This window comes from Cryptomeria japonica, chromosome 11 (assembly GCF_030272615.1).
Source record: "Cryptomeria japonica chromosome 11, Sugi_1.0, whole genome shotgun sequence".
Classification (NCBI taxonomy): Eukaryota; Viridiplantae; Streptophyta; class Pinopsida; order Cupressales; family Cupressaceae; genus Cryptomeria; species Cryptomeria japonica.
In genome coordinates, this window is record NC_081415.1 from 274,773,531 (window position 1) to 274,789,735 (window position 16,205).

Genomic DNA, 16,205 nt, shown 5'->3' on the forward strand with positions numbered 1-16,205 from the left:
TGGATGCCATTCTTTTTACTTTTATATATGTTCTACAAGAATAAAATATATTACTTAATAGAAATATAAAACTGTTTTTTTCTTAAGATTCCAAGTATTTAATACTTGCAGTATTGTTTTATTTGGGTGATCAATTCTTAATTCATTAGTGTGTTGCTATGTTTCCCCATTATTTGTCACTATAGACAGAGGGAGAAGTTACAAATGACTCAATCTGCATATACATGAGTAGACGAACCAGTGAGGTATTGTTGTACAATGTAAACAATAACCTTTTAGCCATGTTAGCTCAGAATCTAGATTGTTCTCAATCGCTACCCAATATGTACTGTCTGATGACAAGTGGGTTGTTATTTGTTAACTAACAAACAGATAGTAGTATAGAACCAAATCATTATGTATGGAGGAAATTAACACGATAATATGCTAATTTTTAAAACTGAAGTAAATATAATCATATTCACATAATTTTGTTTAGTACATCAGCCAATGAACCTGTAGAAACATTGACAGGTGGGTAAAGCATTTACAATTATAGTGTGACATGTAATCAATTTTATTGGTAGCTGTAGTACCATTCAGATACTAGGAAGCAGATTAGTAAAACTAAATAATTTGAGTGAATTGAAGAAATGCAGGCATGCAAATCATAAATGGCTCAAATGGTAAAATTTAATTATCAGGAAATTTTAAAGACGATACAATTTAATATTCATAGATACTTTACACATTAAGACAACATTGTGCAGATCTCAAGTTAGCTGTAGCTCTACTTGTTTGGCAGAAACTGGTTATACAAAAATATCCTCACACATATTTTGTAAATGATTGTTTAGGCATTAAGCCCACTTCAATTTGCATGTGCATGGCCATGCTTTTTTTAGTATGACTTTTTATAATGCGAAAAAATGTAAATGGTTGAAAATAAATAATTCACATGATGGCACATGTCAAGTGTCATGGTTTGATGTAGTTTCTCTAAGGAGAACATTGAAACTAAAACAGTATAAATATACAAGAACCAAAGAAAAATTCTAGCCTGCAAATACTATGCTATTTCTTTAAGGTTTGGCTTTGGGATAGTTATTAAATATGAGCACAACATGTAAATCTTTGCTACATCCAGGGAATTTAGAAGAATTATGTCATATTTCACAACCCTTGCACTAAATGTAACCTATTAGAGGATAGGGATGGGCACATTTTATAGGCTACAGGTATCAATCCAAGTGTATTAAACGTATTCTTTGACACAGACAAGCCATATTAAGCCTCAAACATTAGGAATCTCTGATAAATATCTCTTTCAGTAAGAAGACTATAGATGTCAATTTTAGGGAATTGTTTATGTTTCCATGGGCAGTTCACTCACAATAGAGCAGAAGGTATACTATCCATGTTGACAAATCTAGCTGCTGTAAAAGTTTGATATTGAGAGATTTGTTTGAACAAATTTTTATATTTTTGCATTCACTGAAAAATAAAAAATCTCTTTCCTCAGGTGATATATTGATGCAGGAGCATCCACTGGTATAGGGCAGTTCGCACTACCCAAATATTTTGTTATTTATTTTTTGTGATAAGGTTAGGTAAATAAAAACAAATGCAAGCATCTATGGGTCTCAAGGTACCTAGGAAAGTGTCCAAGGGGGCATAGGGGGTTAAAATTATTCAATATTCATGGCCTATGTAATGGCAATTGTAATTTTCAAGAAGGGACATCTTTTTCTATCATTTATAATGATAACATCATAAAAATACCCTTTTGGATGTGGAACAAGGAGGGGAAGAGTCATGCACTCATATTTATCGAATGGTTACATAAAATTGGGAAAAGACAACTTTTTAGGCACCCACTTGGGAAAATTGAAAAGACACCTCTTTAGGTGGCCTCCCGGGGAAATTGAAAAGTCATCTGTTGGCTATGTGTTGTATTTCTTGATTGTCAGGTGTTGTTCATCAAGAGGGGGAGTGGGATTTCCAAGAGACACAAGAGTTCTATGAAAGGGAGGCTTTGGCCAGAGGCTATTAATTCGAGGTTGATTTCTTCTCTTCATAGATAAAGAAGAGTAGCAAAGGGGTTTAGAAGAGTAGCTTATAGCTCCATCTTGCATAGTTGTAAAGCCCAAGTGGCTAATATTTTGTAATGGAAGAATGGGTATTTTATTTTATTGAAATAGAAGAGCATGTGTGCATCATTGAGAAATAGAAGGCAAGCTATTTCTTGCAATTTTTTTTGAGATATTCTCTTTGTGCTATGCATGAATCTTGGGTGGATTAAACCTTCATCTAGCGTAACAGAGCATGTGTTTGGGTGTGTATGGGGAGTCCCCTTCATCATATATGCATCTTCATTTTTAAGCATGTTTCTTTACTGTTTATGGTTGTAATTTTTAATTTTGTGCTCGATAACATATATTAAAGCATTTTCCATGAAAATGATACAAATCTTTGCTTTACAATCTGTAAGTTTTTTATTTGTCCTTTTTATTATTTTAGTTGAATGAAACACATGAAAGGGGCTATATCATCTTGTCTCTCGCAAGTTGACTACTATAAATTTATAAACAATGAATCCCTAAGAATATGCTCCAAGGAATTTGACACCTTTCTTACCTTTGAAAACTAAAGGAATATCAATGAAATTAATAACAAAATGAACATTAGAATGTGGGATGCTATCTAATTTGATAGGATTTTATGGATTCTGTAAAATTTGTAGCCTGTTGCAGGAAGCATATGTCAAAGCTTTGGGAAAAGGAATAAGTGGAGCACCTCTCAAGGACTTTTCCATCCACATTAAACATCTTCCAGTTGTAAACAAGCAAATTGAAGAATCTGAAGATGCTGGTTCTGATTCTGTTGTACGACAAAAACAACCCTTCTCATAGCATTTATTGGTTGAACTTTGTTAACAGGACTTAAAAAATGGAATTAAAGGAAGCAAACTTGTACAAATTATTTCAGAAACATTCATATGTTGCGAGATCTTTAATTTAGAATATACTGGATTGAATGAAGTAGCACCAATCAATCTTTCTTTAATACATGAAGTAATTCACTTACCTTTTTTTGCCTGTCACAGGTAAGTAAAATAGATCTGGAAGTCTCTAAAAAGAGTGGTGCTATGAGAACTAACTGGCAGTTTCTGCTCTTTCAGCCTACGAACTTGCATTATGCTTCAGTTTGCATTGGACAAGATGAAAATCACTTGCATGGTAGGTATTGAACTTTGGTCTAAAGGCAGTGAATCAATTCCATATCTAGAAGGCTGCAATATATTTCGTAGAAATTCTCCCTAATAAATAATTATTTTAGTTTGACTGATATATATGGTTTACACCTCTTTGAGCATGATTTATTTTAGTGACTGTATGGGGACAGTCTGATACAAGATACAATTTGTAGCTATATGCATCATTTTTATTTGTTGCAAATTGCAGAGGATGAAATGAGTCAAATGAGCAGCTGTTGTTATCTCAAAGTGCATGCTTGGAAAACTGTCCCATTAGTGAAGGATGAGTCTCAATCTGTCAAGGAGACAATTATAGCATCTACCAATGCTAGAAGCTTTTGACTCTATTTGGTGGAAATGCACATGCACTATTGATACTTGGAAGAGGCATGTACAAATCAATCATTTGGTCTAGAGTTTCTAGGATACTTCGTCCTGGTTATGAGGGTTTCGTGCACCTAGATATTCTCTTTGGAGTAACTAGAACTTTTTCCATCTTGAAGGCTGTATCATATTTTCAGAGTTAGATAGATATATCAATTGCAAATGTTCTATGCATTCATATTTTATGTATCATATGCTTGACATTTTTTTTCCATTGAATATCAGCAGGGATGACAGTTTTGGAGCCATAAGCATAATTCACAAATGGATCTTAATAATGAATGTCATGTTTGTCTATTGAGTATTGTCATTATTAATGATGACCAGTCTCCCATGTACATGTTTTGCACAGGTGTCCATGAACTTGGGCTTTGCAGTCGAACACCTTTTTTTTGGGAAGTTGAAAATATTACAATACAGTAAAACGGTGAAGGAGGTCCAAAGACTATTGAAAATGGAGGGGACCAAATTTTTGTGATCCAAGTCCATTTTAGCATTAATTTAAAACATACATCACAATAAATGTTTAATTAAGCGTTGACACCAATCTATCCAAATATATTATATGACAGACTCAGTTTTGGAAACAAAACTGACCCAAAATTCCAAATCTACAACTTACAGAGACAGACAATTCCAAGTGATTATATGGTCAAATTCATCCATTAGGAAAAAAATTCCTTTGTTATTAGGGCGTCAATCATGTTGTCCAAGTGCAGTAAGGGTTGACATGGTGCATTCATCTGGGAGTGATTGGTTGTCCTCAAACTCCAACAAGAATCCTTCCCATGGATTTGCAGCAGGTTCTGCCATAGAGACTTGGGCCTTTGTAGTAGAGACAGTGGAGGAATGAGCTACGGCCATTGGAGATGCTGTTGGAGTTTGAAGGTGGTCCAAATGAGTGACCAGCTATCATCTTTAATGTAGCATTATGTGATACAAGAACTTTGTGGGTATGATTTGAAGAAGATTGGGTTGGACAATCTACAGTTATCTCTCTCCTTTTAATTTGAGTTCAATAGAAAGGATCCCATAGAGCTTGTTCTGCTCCACAACAAATTTATTTTCAATATTTGACCATAGATTATGCTTGATTCGCTATAGGACCTCCAAAGGAGGAAGATGGAACTAATGAAGGTCACAAGGTTCTCCCAAGGAACATTGTCTGGGGGGCAAGCTCATGTCGATCTCTACAATACAAAATCATGGGATGTTGGTACTCATCCCATTGTGCATTGCAAATTCTATGTTTGGTTGAGGTGCTAAGAGTACATTTGTCCAGCTTTGGAAAAATCACATGACAGGCTTTCAAGCTTTTTCCCCCTGGTCTGCCTCTTCATGGTTGAGAATGACATCCTTGGTTAATTGTTGCATTCATACTTTCTTTAACAAAGAGCAACGCTTGTTTAGGAAAGATCACAGATATTTCTCTCAATTTTTTTGAATTTGTGCTCCCTTTCCCCAACATTTTCTCAGGAAATTTTGGGGTGGATATATACTATATTTACAACAACTACAATTGTTGATCTTTATCATGAGCTTCCTTATCTTTGTGGTGTACTCTATTTCATGGCGTCATCCTCCAAAGTCTATAATGAGGAGACTTCAGCAGGATTTGGTTGAAGATTTGGGCTTTGATAATGGAGCTATAGGTATTTGTCTAATAAATATTAGTTAAACAAAATTATATTTCTCTTGATATAAGTGCAGAATGTTGAATTAGTCTTTTTTGTATGGTTCACGCCATCCATTTGTAATGTTGATGATAACATTGCTGAGTATGGTTAATGTTGTTTGGAAAGCGTTAGGAACGAACTTAGGACATTTGATGGGTAATGGAATTAATTTAACCACATACATATAGAAACATAGCTGATCAACATTTGATTTCAATAATGCGTTGGTTCATTACTGAAAAATGTGCAATTTGAGCTGAGAATATTACATAAAAGGATATAATTAAAGACAAATGAAGCTAAATAAACTCTTGTAGGCTTTTATAGTATATTTCAATCTTGAAGATATCATGTAATGTATCCTAAACTTTTTAGTTACACTTTGGAGTCTTGGACCCTTTAGACAATGAAAGCATTATTCTTGCATCCTTTTAAGTTGGGTGACAAATTGACTTGTTCAAGCTAAAAATTTAAATTGAATATGAAGTGGCACAATCCATATTCTACGTTCAGCTTGAACCTCATTACTCCAAATTCAGAAATTTGAGATAGTCAGCAACAACAATCCATATTCCACGGTCAGCTTGAACCTCATTACTCCACATTCAGAAATTTGAGATAGTGAGCAACAACATTACAATAAAGGCCTTATCACATGTTAAACTCTCCATTTTCCATGGTTCACTCTAAATTTGAATTTTATTTCTCGAGAAAATTACGTCGTTTTAAACAAATTATTAGTAGATGGTAGCATGTTGTGTTGATTTTTTTTTTAGATTTTAATAAATATGATCAAAGTGGTAAATATGAAGGAAATTTGCATTGTTTGAAAAAAATAGTCATTTTTAGCATAAACTAGACCATTTCAAAGATTCAAATGCCATTTTTTTTAGGAGGTCAAAAAGGGTGGTTCTTTGAAAGGGTATCAACCCCTTTACATGCTAGCAAAGCAGTAACCATGAAATGTTGGCAAGACAATAGAAAAGTTGTCAAAAATACATAGGCTTAAGCACAAGTAAGAAGACCACACTAAAGCTGCAACAAAACAACATAGGTAACTCTGTAACTACAACTGATTGAGGGCCATTACAACCCCATTATTCTCAAAGAAAGTCAAGATTCTTTTCAACAAAATTTAGAATGCTCATTCTCAATAGTTCTTGTGTCCTTAGTCTTTTGGCCTTTGTTACGGGTACTCGGGCTAACTTTCTCTGAAGAGGAGTTGGATCTCATCTTCTCTTACAGCAATTTAATGTTGCTAGGACTATTTTTACTTGTCTTGCTTATATCTTCAATCCACCCAAGGTTTAATTTATTGTCTTGGATGTCTTTCTCCAATGAAGTTAGCCTTCCTTTAAACTTGGTGTTCTTAGCTTTTTGTCAGCTTATTTCCTCCTTCCCTTACCAATGCTTATAATGAAGCATCTCCTCTTCCCGTGGTATCAATGTTGGCAATATGTATTGTCCTTGATGTCAGCTTGATGTCAACTTACCATTGATATCAACATATCATACATGTATAGGATGGGTTGGTGTAGTTGAAGAAGCAGAGAAATGGTTTGTGACCAACATGTTTGAGTGAGATGGTTTGACACAGATAGAAACATGGGATCAACATGGTTGAGAACAAGCAAGACAGTTTGGAAGTATGGTATTGTTGTGACGTTTTCACACATCGCCCCATTGCAAATGGGGACCCTTGCCTTTTTTGCTTTTTAGGGTTTGTTTTTTGGTTTTTTTGGGTTTTGTTAGTTAGCCTTTGCATTTTGAGTGCTGTCGGGGAGATCAATAGGGTAGCAAGTCCGGCTTGAGTGATGTCTTGATCCTGAATTTTGGCTAAGTTTGGAATGTCCTGATCCTGAATTTGACTAAGTCTGGAAACTGAAAAAACCTCCAAAAACTAGATTTTGCAATATAACTCCTGGAGGTCTGAAACCACTCTCAAACATCCTGAAAGTATATATGGAATATAACTTAAAGTATAAGAAATGTTTCTTCTTTCTTATACTTAAATGTTATATTCCATTAAAATTGTCCTGATAGAGAGTTCGAAAAGTCAAATTTTGCTCCTGTCCTTCACTGAGGATCCAGAGTGAACTTCGCTCCTGTCCCTCCCAGGAGGACCAAGGCGAAGCGCTCCTGTCCCTCACCAAGGGACCAGGGCGATAATACTTATTTGAGCCATTGCTGACCTTGTTTGGACGAATTGAGACATCAAAGGCATGGTGAAGGGCAAAATGAGCATGATGGAGCATCCAGACTTGATCAAAAGCAATGAAATGATGAAGTTTTTGCCTAGAAGGTCAAATTCGCTCCTGTCCCTCACTGAAGGACCAGAGCGATTTTCTTTATATGCACAATTTTAGACCTTTTTTGGACATTAACTTTTATTCATAACATGAAGTAAGATGATATCTTCCTTAGCCAAGATTTTTTTTGATGAAAATTGTAACGATTTGGCCTAGAGAGCAAAAATCGCTCCTGTCCCTCACTGAAGGACCAGAGCTTGAAATCCAAAATTGCCTTGCCCTTGAAAGATTTGAACGATTTCGCGAATTGAGAAGATCAAAGGAGATACATTTTATCAGTTGAATATAACTTGAAAGCGCAATCATGAGGAAAATTGACCCTAGAAGCAAAATCGCTCCTGTCCCTCTGCCAGGGACCAGGGCGAATTTAAGTGATAGCTCCCGTCCCTCTCTCAGGGACCAGAGCGATTTTCCCTATAAGACAGGTTTTGGGCGAAGATCAAGTAAGTGTTAAGTTTGAGGCAAGCAAAGGAGGCGTAACGAGTCCATTGAAGATAATTTGAAGATTGCAAAAACGCCAAGTGAGGCCCATATTGTCCTAGGCGCTCCTGTCCCTCTCCCAGGGACCAGAGCGATTTTTGCCTTAGGTCAATTTCTCGCCAAGTTTGAACAAACTCCCAGCCAAGGATGAATGAAAGGGGACACAACGAGTCTATTGAAGATAATTTTTGAAGTTAACAAAGTGTGATGGAGCCTACAAGTCCAAATTCGCTCCTGTCCCTCAGTAAGGGACCAGGGCGATATTCATTTTATTAGCCAGTTCATTCAAAAATCACGCCAAGTCAAGGACGTACAAGGTTGCACAAGGTCGAAGATATCATTTGGAAGGCAACAAACAAGAAGCAAAGGTTGAAAGATAGCAAATGTTGGCTAGAGCATAAAATTCGCTCCTGTCCCTCACCGAGGGACCAGGGCGAAAACCATTTAAACATTGAATATGCCTTGTTAACGACAAGTAGAATATGCATGAAGCGAAGGGATAACGTCATTACTTGCCATATAATGAAGATTGGTGATTGAAGAAGCAAGATCAAGGAGAAAACACCAAGATCGCTCCTGTCCCTCACCAAGGGACCAGGGCAATATCAACCTCAGGAGGCACTCATCCACAAAATCAAATCAATCAAGCTCGAGGTTCTTAGTGAAAATGCCAGTTTCAACGTAAAGATGGAGATTTTGAACGTCAAAGGCGAAAATCAAAGGCTAAAATGGAAGTTTGCTCCTGTCCCTCAGTCAGGGACCAGGGCGATAATGGTTTGTATCTTTCCACCATCTCCAAGTTTTGGCGTTAAAACATTTTTTTGAATTTTATTAAATGCTAGAAAAATCGATAAATTGGAATATTCAATTGATAGCATTTAAAAATTAACGCATGAAACATTTATTAATTAATTTTGCCTTCTTCAAAAAAATTAATCACGAAGGCATTTTAATTAATTATTAATTTTAATAAAATTGGTGCGCTTGGATTATATTTTATAAAAGTCGGCCTTCATTTTTATTTGAAATTTGTTTTAATTGCCTTATTTTTACAAAGTCGGCCTAGAGGTAAATGAGAGGGTGAGCGCCTATAAAGGAGGGGTGAGTTATTTCATTTTCAAATCATCATTCAAACTTCCTTTGCATGCGATTTGGAGAAGACAAGGAGGAAGTGCGAATTTCATTGAGGAAAGGGGCGAAATTCATATTGAAGGCTATGGGAGAGGCGAATTTCTTGCTACATTTGAAGGCGAATTTCCAGATCTTGAAGAAGCTAGCTAATGGAGGCACAATTTTATCCAAGGGAGAGCTTTGATCTACACTTTGCCTAGCCAAAATTCATCTATTTTTTTTAGAGTTAATTCTCAAGAAGAGGTATGGCAAAATCATCTTGACACCCTTATTCAAGGTTTGATTTTTTTAAGCATTTTTGGGAAAAATCTAAGTATTACATGGTTAATTAGGAAATGATAACTCAAGATTTATCATGAAGTTTCCTAATTAAAATCTTGAATATTCCTTTTAAAGTTTAATTTTTAGATTTCAAGATATATTACTAATTTTGAAATGTTGTGTAGGTATCAAGATGGCGACTCCAAGCTCGAAGGATCTGCAAGTCGGAAGGTTCTCCTCAAGGAAAATCAAGCCAGATCAAGGACGATCAAGCAAGGACAAGGACGACCTTCTTTGATCCAGCTTAGCATCGACAAGGACGATTTTCTTCGATCAAACATCAACAAGGGCGACCTCTTCCAATCCAGTGTTCCAAGGCGAGGTACATCATCATCCTGCAAATCAAGGACACAAGAAGTCAAAGCAAAGGGTTCGTTGAAGAAGCAAATAATTCCAAAAGAATTAATTAAAGCTAGCTTCTCAACAACATCAAGTTGAATATCTACCAAGTTCCAAGTGTCAAATGAGGTGGCATCCTAGTCATCGCTCATCCAGTCAGTGTAGTCCACCTCAGCATGTCCAGATTCGATGTACCTAACTCATGGAAGGTGGCACAAACTCCAGTGTACCTACCCCGGCTATCCATTGGTCGATTTTTCCAGAGAGGACATGTGTCCAAGCAATACAATTATATCATTGGTCAAGCATTAAATGTTATGTAATGGTTGTAACAAACCCTAATTAGGGTTTTCATTGTAAAATCTTGGCCATTGATCTCGAATTGATCTAGGCCATCGAATTGTATTGTGGGCACTATATAAGCCCTGGCATTTCATTTGTAAAGGCTAATTAGCAATAGCTAGAGAGTTAGAAGATAGTTGGAATAGTTAGAAGATAGAAATAGAATAGCAATTAGAGTAGAGTAGAGAGAGAAGGCAAAGATTGTTGCCAAGAGGTTGTTGTAAAAGACTTGTAACTTCATTGAAGAAATGGTGAAATTTATGGGTCGATTCGACAATTTGCATGGTCTTTATACTTCTCGTATTTGATTTCATGTTATTAGATGAGTGGAAGAAATGTGCTTGATTGATGGTGGAATTCGTACATCCATACTACTAGCAGTTTGTTGATTGCAGACTTGCCTTGCGTACTCAACTGGAATCATTCAGCTTAAGCCTAACTTCAATTGTCGCTTCTTCATTGATATGCATCAACCTGATGGTGTCTATGCCTGCAGTGATGATTTGAACATCATAAAGCTTCCCTTCGAAGATCACACTAGCCTTGTGGAGATGGTCCTGCGATGTCAAAACAAGACCTAGTTAGAGTTTCATCAAAGATCAATCATTGCTCCTACATTCTTAGTATTAGGATTAGATCCTCTCTTCGCCCTCATCCTTTTTCCATTTTTTCAAATCTAAGCTAGTGAAAATCCTGTGTTCCAGCAATATTCAAAGCAGATCGGAAGTTCAATCATTAAATGTAAGTCCCCTTGTGATTCCAGCAAATCACATCATACCACTGGAACTTATCCACACGTAGAGACCCTACTAAAAAGAACATTGGAGTCATCCTAACTGATCCTTCTTGCGATATCTTCAGCAGTTAGCGACTTTATTCAAGAGAGGATAAGATGCCTTTGGGTATTTTATTCTGTGTATGATTGTGTACAAAATACACGTCAACAGGTATGTACATGGTTAAGCTAGTAGCATGTAATTCATGCTTTGAAAGAGGAATGCAATCACATAGATTGGTTTTTGCATGTTTCAAGGAGTTAGATGAAGGACAATTGAGTCTTTCTTCATACTTGCATGGTTGAGAAAATTTGTATAAGGCATAAACAATATATCTTCCTAAGGGAGTCTCTATATTTTGGTTTGCATTCTTTCACATCACAATATTTGCCCTTACGGTTTTGGAATTAAGTTAGTCAATCACCAAGGAGGTTATTTCCAGTTTTTCATGTCTTAGCATCTTCTTTAGTAAAAGTTAGGATTGATTGATTTCCAAATTGTACTAAAATAGAGTAAAATGTCTTAGAAGCTTATGAAAATGCTCTGCATTCCCCCAGAGTGATAGATATGGTCGAGGATGAATCAGTATAACAACAATCTTTACTTTTTCAAACTTGATATCATAAGCATATTAATTGCATAATAACAACATAAGATGCAACAATTGTCAATTACACAACACAAGTAGAACATACAATTTATGTGGAAACCCTTATGGGAGAAAACCATGGCAAAATATTGCTTATATAAACTTTTTAACAAATTTTATAGGCACCAACCCAAGGAGACAATGATACCCTCAATTCAAAGGCACCAACCCCCACAACTATTAGCGAGGAACACCAATCTCTCCTTTAGGAACCACCAATTCCCAAAACAAAACTAGATTCTACCTTCCTAGATGTTGCACCTTCAACGGATGATGGATACATCTAACTACATAAAAACCTTCTCCCTGATTGATATATCTTCTATTGATTTTCGTCCTTGAATAATCTTTATTAATTCTTCAATGGTCATAGCACTTCAACATGTCTCTCGACTATTCTTAGCCAAATATTCAATTCACTTCAATCCTCTATATCTGCACATACATCTCTTTAAAATCTGCATGTATCCCTCTTTTATATTTGCATATTTTCTTCTTTATATTTGCATAGTTTCTTCTTTATATTTGCATATACTTTTCTTACAATTATGCCATAAATGTATGTACATTTCTTATAACTCTGCCTTGATCATCATATATATATATATATATATATCAATTCTCCTCTTCATACAAAGTTGCTGGTGTACGTATGATATAATCTTGTAATCTCCACACACTATTTTTCTTCACAAGTCACATCTTATATCTCCATGTCTTCATGAGAAGATGCAACTCTTAGAAAAGAGAAGCCTTTGAATGAGCATGTTCTTTATTCTGAAGGCGTATCCTATATGAAATAGACAACCTGCATTTTAAAACTGACAATTAAAAAGTGAAAATAAACAATGCAAAACAATTAAAACTGTCTCATCGATTCATTACTCCTCGTCATTTTTTCCATTATCATTTTTTTCCATTATCGTTTTACATGTATATGACTGTCGCCAGTTGCATTACTTCTGCGTATTTTACTTTGTTGTGACCAATATAGAAAGTTGAAGCCGTTTAATTTCCTCATGTGACCCGCTGTCAGTTTATATGGGAAGATCTTAGAATGATTTTTTTTCGTCCAAGGTATAAACTACATTCTTCATAGATGTCAAATGTCAGAGATGTTGGGCTCTGTGTCATTCACCCTACTATATTGTCAAACCCTTCCTGCAGGGCATATAGGGTGATTTTTAAAGGACATCTTATTTCTTTTTCTATTGTGCTCCTCTAACAAGAACTTGTTTGTTTCTTCAGCTAGATTCTTCTAGGTCATTTCTAGCATCGTCAAACTTGGTCCCATTCACTGCAGTCATGCCACTTTCAGTGTTATCATCTGATTTTTCTATAGATTGCAGTTTATCTTGAATGTGGCAATATGTATTAAAAAATATTCAACATTAACCTTCTTCAAACAAAACATTTGTTATGTTTCCAGCTTGCATACTCCTTAAGTCTGAATAATGAACCATATTGGAAGAAGGAACTGACGTGAGCTTAAGGCTCAAACAACAAATTCTGAGGACACTACCCATTGCAGTTGAAATGGTTACCTGTCTTGAATACTGACGCAAAAAAACCAAAAGAGCTTTTATAATAGCACGCGAACAGCATTTCCTAAATATTTTTAATAAAATTTGTGCTCTCCACAACAATATAAAGAACAATGATTCCTTTAGGTGGTTATGTCTTTTTAAGAAGGGGGATTCTCTTGATCAGTAATAGAGGATTTATTTAAGGCATTGCCCTTACCACTGTGCTTCTCATAATTACACCAAATATGTAGTTTGTGTTGCAATTCAGTGACTTGAAGCTCCTTCCTGGAAGTTGTAGTCTTCAAGGAAAGACAAGGATGCTTTCTATCATGTGCAAACAACCTAGATTATTGAAATGTCCTTGAAACATGCAAGGCCAAAGCTAAACAATCATGACTTCCGGTAGATGAGATAATAAAGGATTTCACTTGCTTTTGATGTATAAATTCTTCCTTAAATCTGCTTGCATTTTAATAAAATTATTAAGGAGAAGTATTTGGCCATCACCATGTGAAGAAGCTAGCTATCCCTACTATTGAGCATTGCCCATGTCATTTCCAAGATCATCTGAGGAAGTATCCAGAGATCTTGCCGCTATCTACTAGTTATGTTCAATTAATTACACTTGGCTAATGAGAACTCGAAGTATGACTGAAATTTATTAATGTCTAATGGTGGGAAAACGATATACCTTTGAGTATTTTTATGAGTTCACTAATCTCTTGGAATAGAGAAACTGCCATCAATTAGAATGTTTTTGATCAAGGAAAAACAAGGTTTAAGGGACCCGAAACCCTATACAAGGCAGGTTTTGGAAGGACCTACAACCCGAACCGAAAGATAAACTTGAAAGTCCATTCAAAGAAACAGAACACAAATGAGACACAACATGGCCAAACCAAGGATGGGGTACAACACAAAAAGGACCCCCAACAAGAACCAGCGGGCTGCAAGAGACCAGCAGCCCCAACCCAACCAGGACGGATCAAGAATTTGACCTACCCTTATGGGATCGAAGGGTCATATCAAAAGAGGACTGAGACGATTTAGATTTTTTACTTTTAATAGTAATCCATCCCTCCTCAACCATAGCAGCAACCTTTTGCCAAGAGGATGGATCCAGAATAGAGGACCTCCCATCACCAAGAGGAACAGAGCCAACTTTTGGAGAGGTAGGGACAGCAGAAATCGAAGGATCAAACAAAGATCCAGCATCAATCTGGGAAGCGGGAAGGTCATCCACCAAGGAAGAAGATCCAGTATTCTTCAGACGATCATTTGGGATGCCACCGCAAGCATCCCCACACTCCTGAGCACTAGAAATAGAGGCAACAGCCAGAGGCTCGACCTGAGGAGCCTGCGCAGCCACCTGGGAAAAGCTTTTCTTTTTAATAAAATAGTGTTCAGAGGAGGCACCTTTCCACCAAGAAGCAAATCTCTTTTTCTTTTTATTTGATTCACATCGTGCAACAACATGTCCAGTCTGGAAGCACTTTCGACATCTAAAGGGGATACCTTCAAAGTCAAGCGGCTGGACCCAAGATCCCAAAGAAGATTCAATTTCTATCTCAGCTGGAAGCCCTTTAGAAGCATCAATGTTAAGCAAAATCCGAGCATAAGTAGAATGATAAATTTGGTAAGAGTCCTTATCAATCATTAGGAATTCGCCTAAAGCCTCCCCCACTTCCTCTAGTAGAGAGTCCGTCCATAGATGAAGGGGAAGGTTAGGGAGCCTAACCCAGATAGGAATCTCATTAAATGAATCGGTAGAAGGATTAAAATCCAAGAACCAAGGTTTAACCATCAAAATAAATTTGTCCTCCCAACTGAAAGGATTTGTACATAATATTTTCGATCTATCCTCTTCATATTCAAATTTAGCAATGAAAAAGCCCTTGGTTGAAGGAAAAATGTTAACTGAACCTTTTAAAATCGGTTCCCAGCTTTGGGAAATCCAAGTGTGCAGCTGAGGAAGGGTTGCCCAAAAGCCCCAAAATTTGCAAATCAAACCATGAGACTCAAACACAGAGGAGTTGTGGATGATCTCCTGATCAGTATCATCAGACACCCGGAAAGCCAATTGCTTGCAAACGGTAATAGTCAAAGGCCCCAAACCACAGGCAACCCGATTTGAATTAGAGGGCACTGAATGCCATCAATTAGAATGTTATCGTCATCCTCATAAGTCATATTTTCTAATTTGTGCCACTTATGCATGGAGTTGAATATTTACTCCATAATCATTGGCTCATGAACTCTTGTCATGACCCCACATTTTGTAATTATTTATACCTTCCATTTATAAGAAATGATTCATTATTTAATAATTACGCTCTAATTATTAAATTAACGTTACCATAAAATATTATTAAAAATATAATTATTAATACATAATTTTTATATAATGGGTGCTACAAAATAATAAATATAAAATACACTTTGCAACAAATATTTATTTAAATATTATTAAAAATATAATACATAATTTTTTATATAATGGGTGCTACAAAATAATAAATATAAAATACACTTTGCAACAAATATTTATTAAAACTCTAATTAGTATGAATCATTGTTAACTATTAATTTAATGACAAATATTAGTAAATAACTATTAATATTAAGAAGATCGCACTGGGTATTTCCCAAAGGTCGTAACCCCAAGGCAATGGACAGTAAGGTGCGGACGTGACTTTAAATAAGTCACGTCTCTTCTACAAAGGCGTGACTGTGTATCTTCGCTCGGAGGGATATTTATGTGCGTTGGCATCCCATCGAGTGGGAGGTCAGAGGAGAGAGGGAGAAAGACGTAGAAGAATAGAACGCAAGGAAAACACACGGAAAGGACAACGCAAGGGAAGGAAACACAGGCAGAGACGGGGCCGAAGGTTAACTCGGGTCCAAGGGGAATTGAGCGCAGGAGTCCAGATTTGCGAGGTTGGGACATTACAATTGGTATCGGAGCCTGATTCTGCCATCCTGTTAAGGGTTGTTAATGCAAACTTATCAAAGGAGAACCAAAGGAAGTAGTAACCAC

General features: G+C 36.3%; 1 protein-coding gene across 6 annotated transcripts in view; it reads left to right on the forward strand.

Annotated features, from left to right (window-relative positions):
- Nucleotides 1-3,916, forward strand: part of LOC131068563 (uncharacterized) — a 35,273-nt gene extending 31,357 nt beyond the window's left edge. For 5 of the 6 annotated variants that reach the window (XM_058003780.2, XM_059214065.1, XM_058003781.2 and 2 more), the window contains 3 exons: nt 2,733-2,864; nt 3,086-3,218; nt 3,444-3,916. In XM_058003780.2, coding sequence (XP_057859763.2) covers nt 2,733-2,864; nt 3,086-3,218; nt 3,444-3,577 — 399 coding nt within the window. In that variant the 3' untranslated portion in view covers nt 3,578-3,916. The remainder of the gene's footprint in view (nt 1-2,732; nt 2,865-3,085; nt 3,219-3,443) is intronic. The other variant, XM_058003783.2, reaches the window with a different exon arrangement.
- Nucleotides 3,917-16,205: the final 12,289 nt, after the last annotated feature.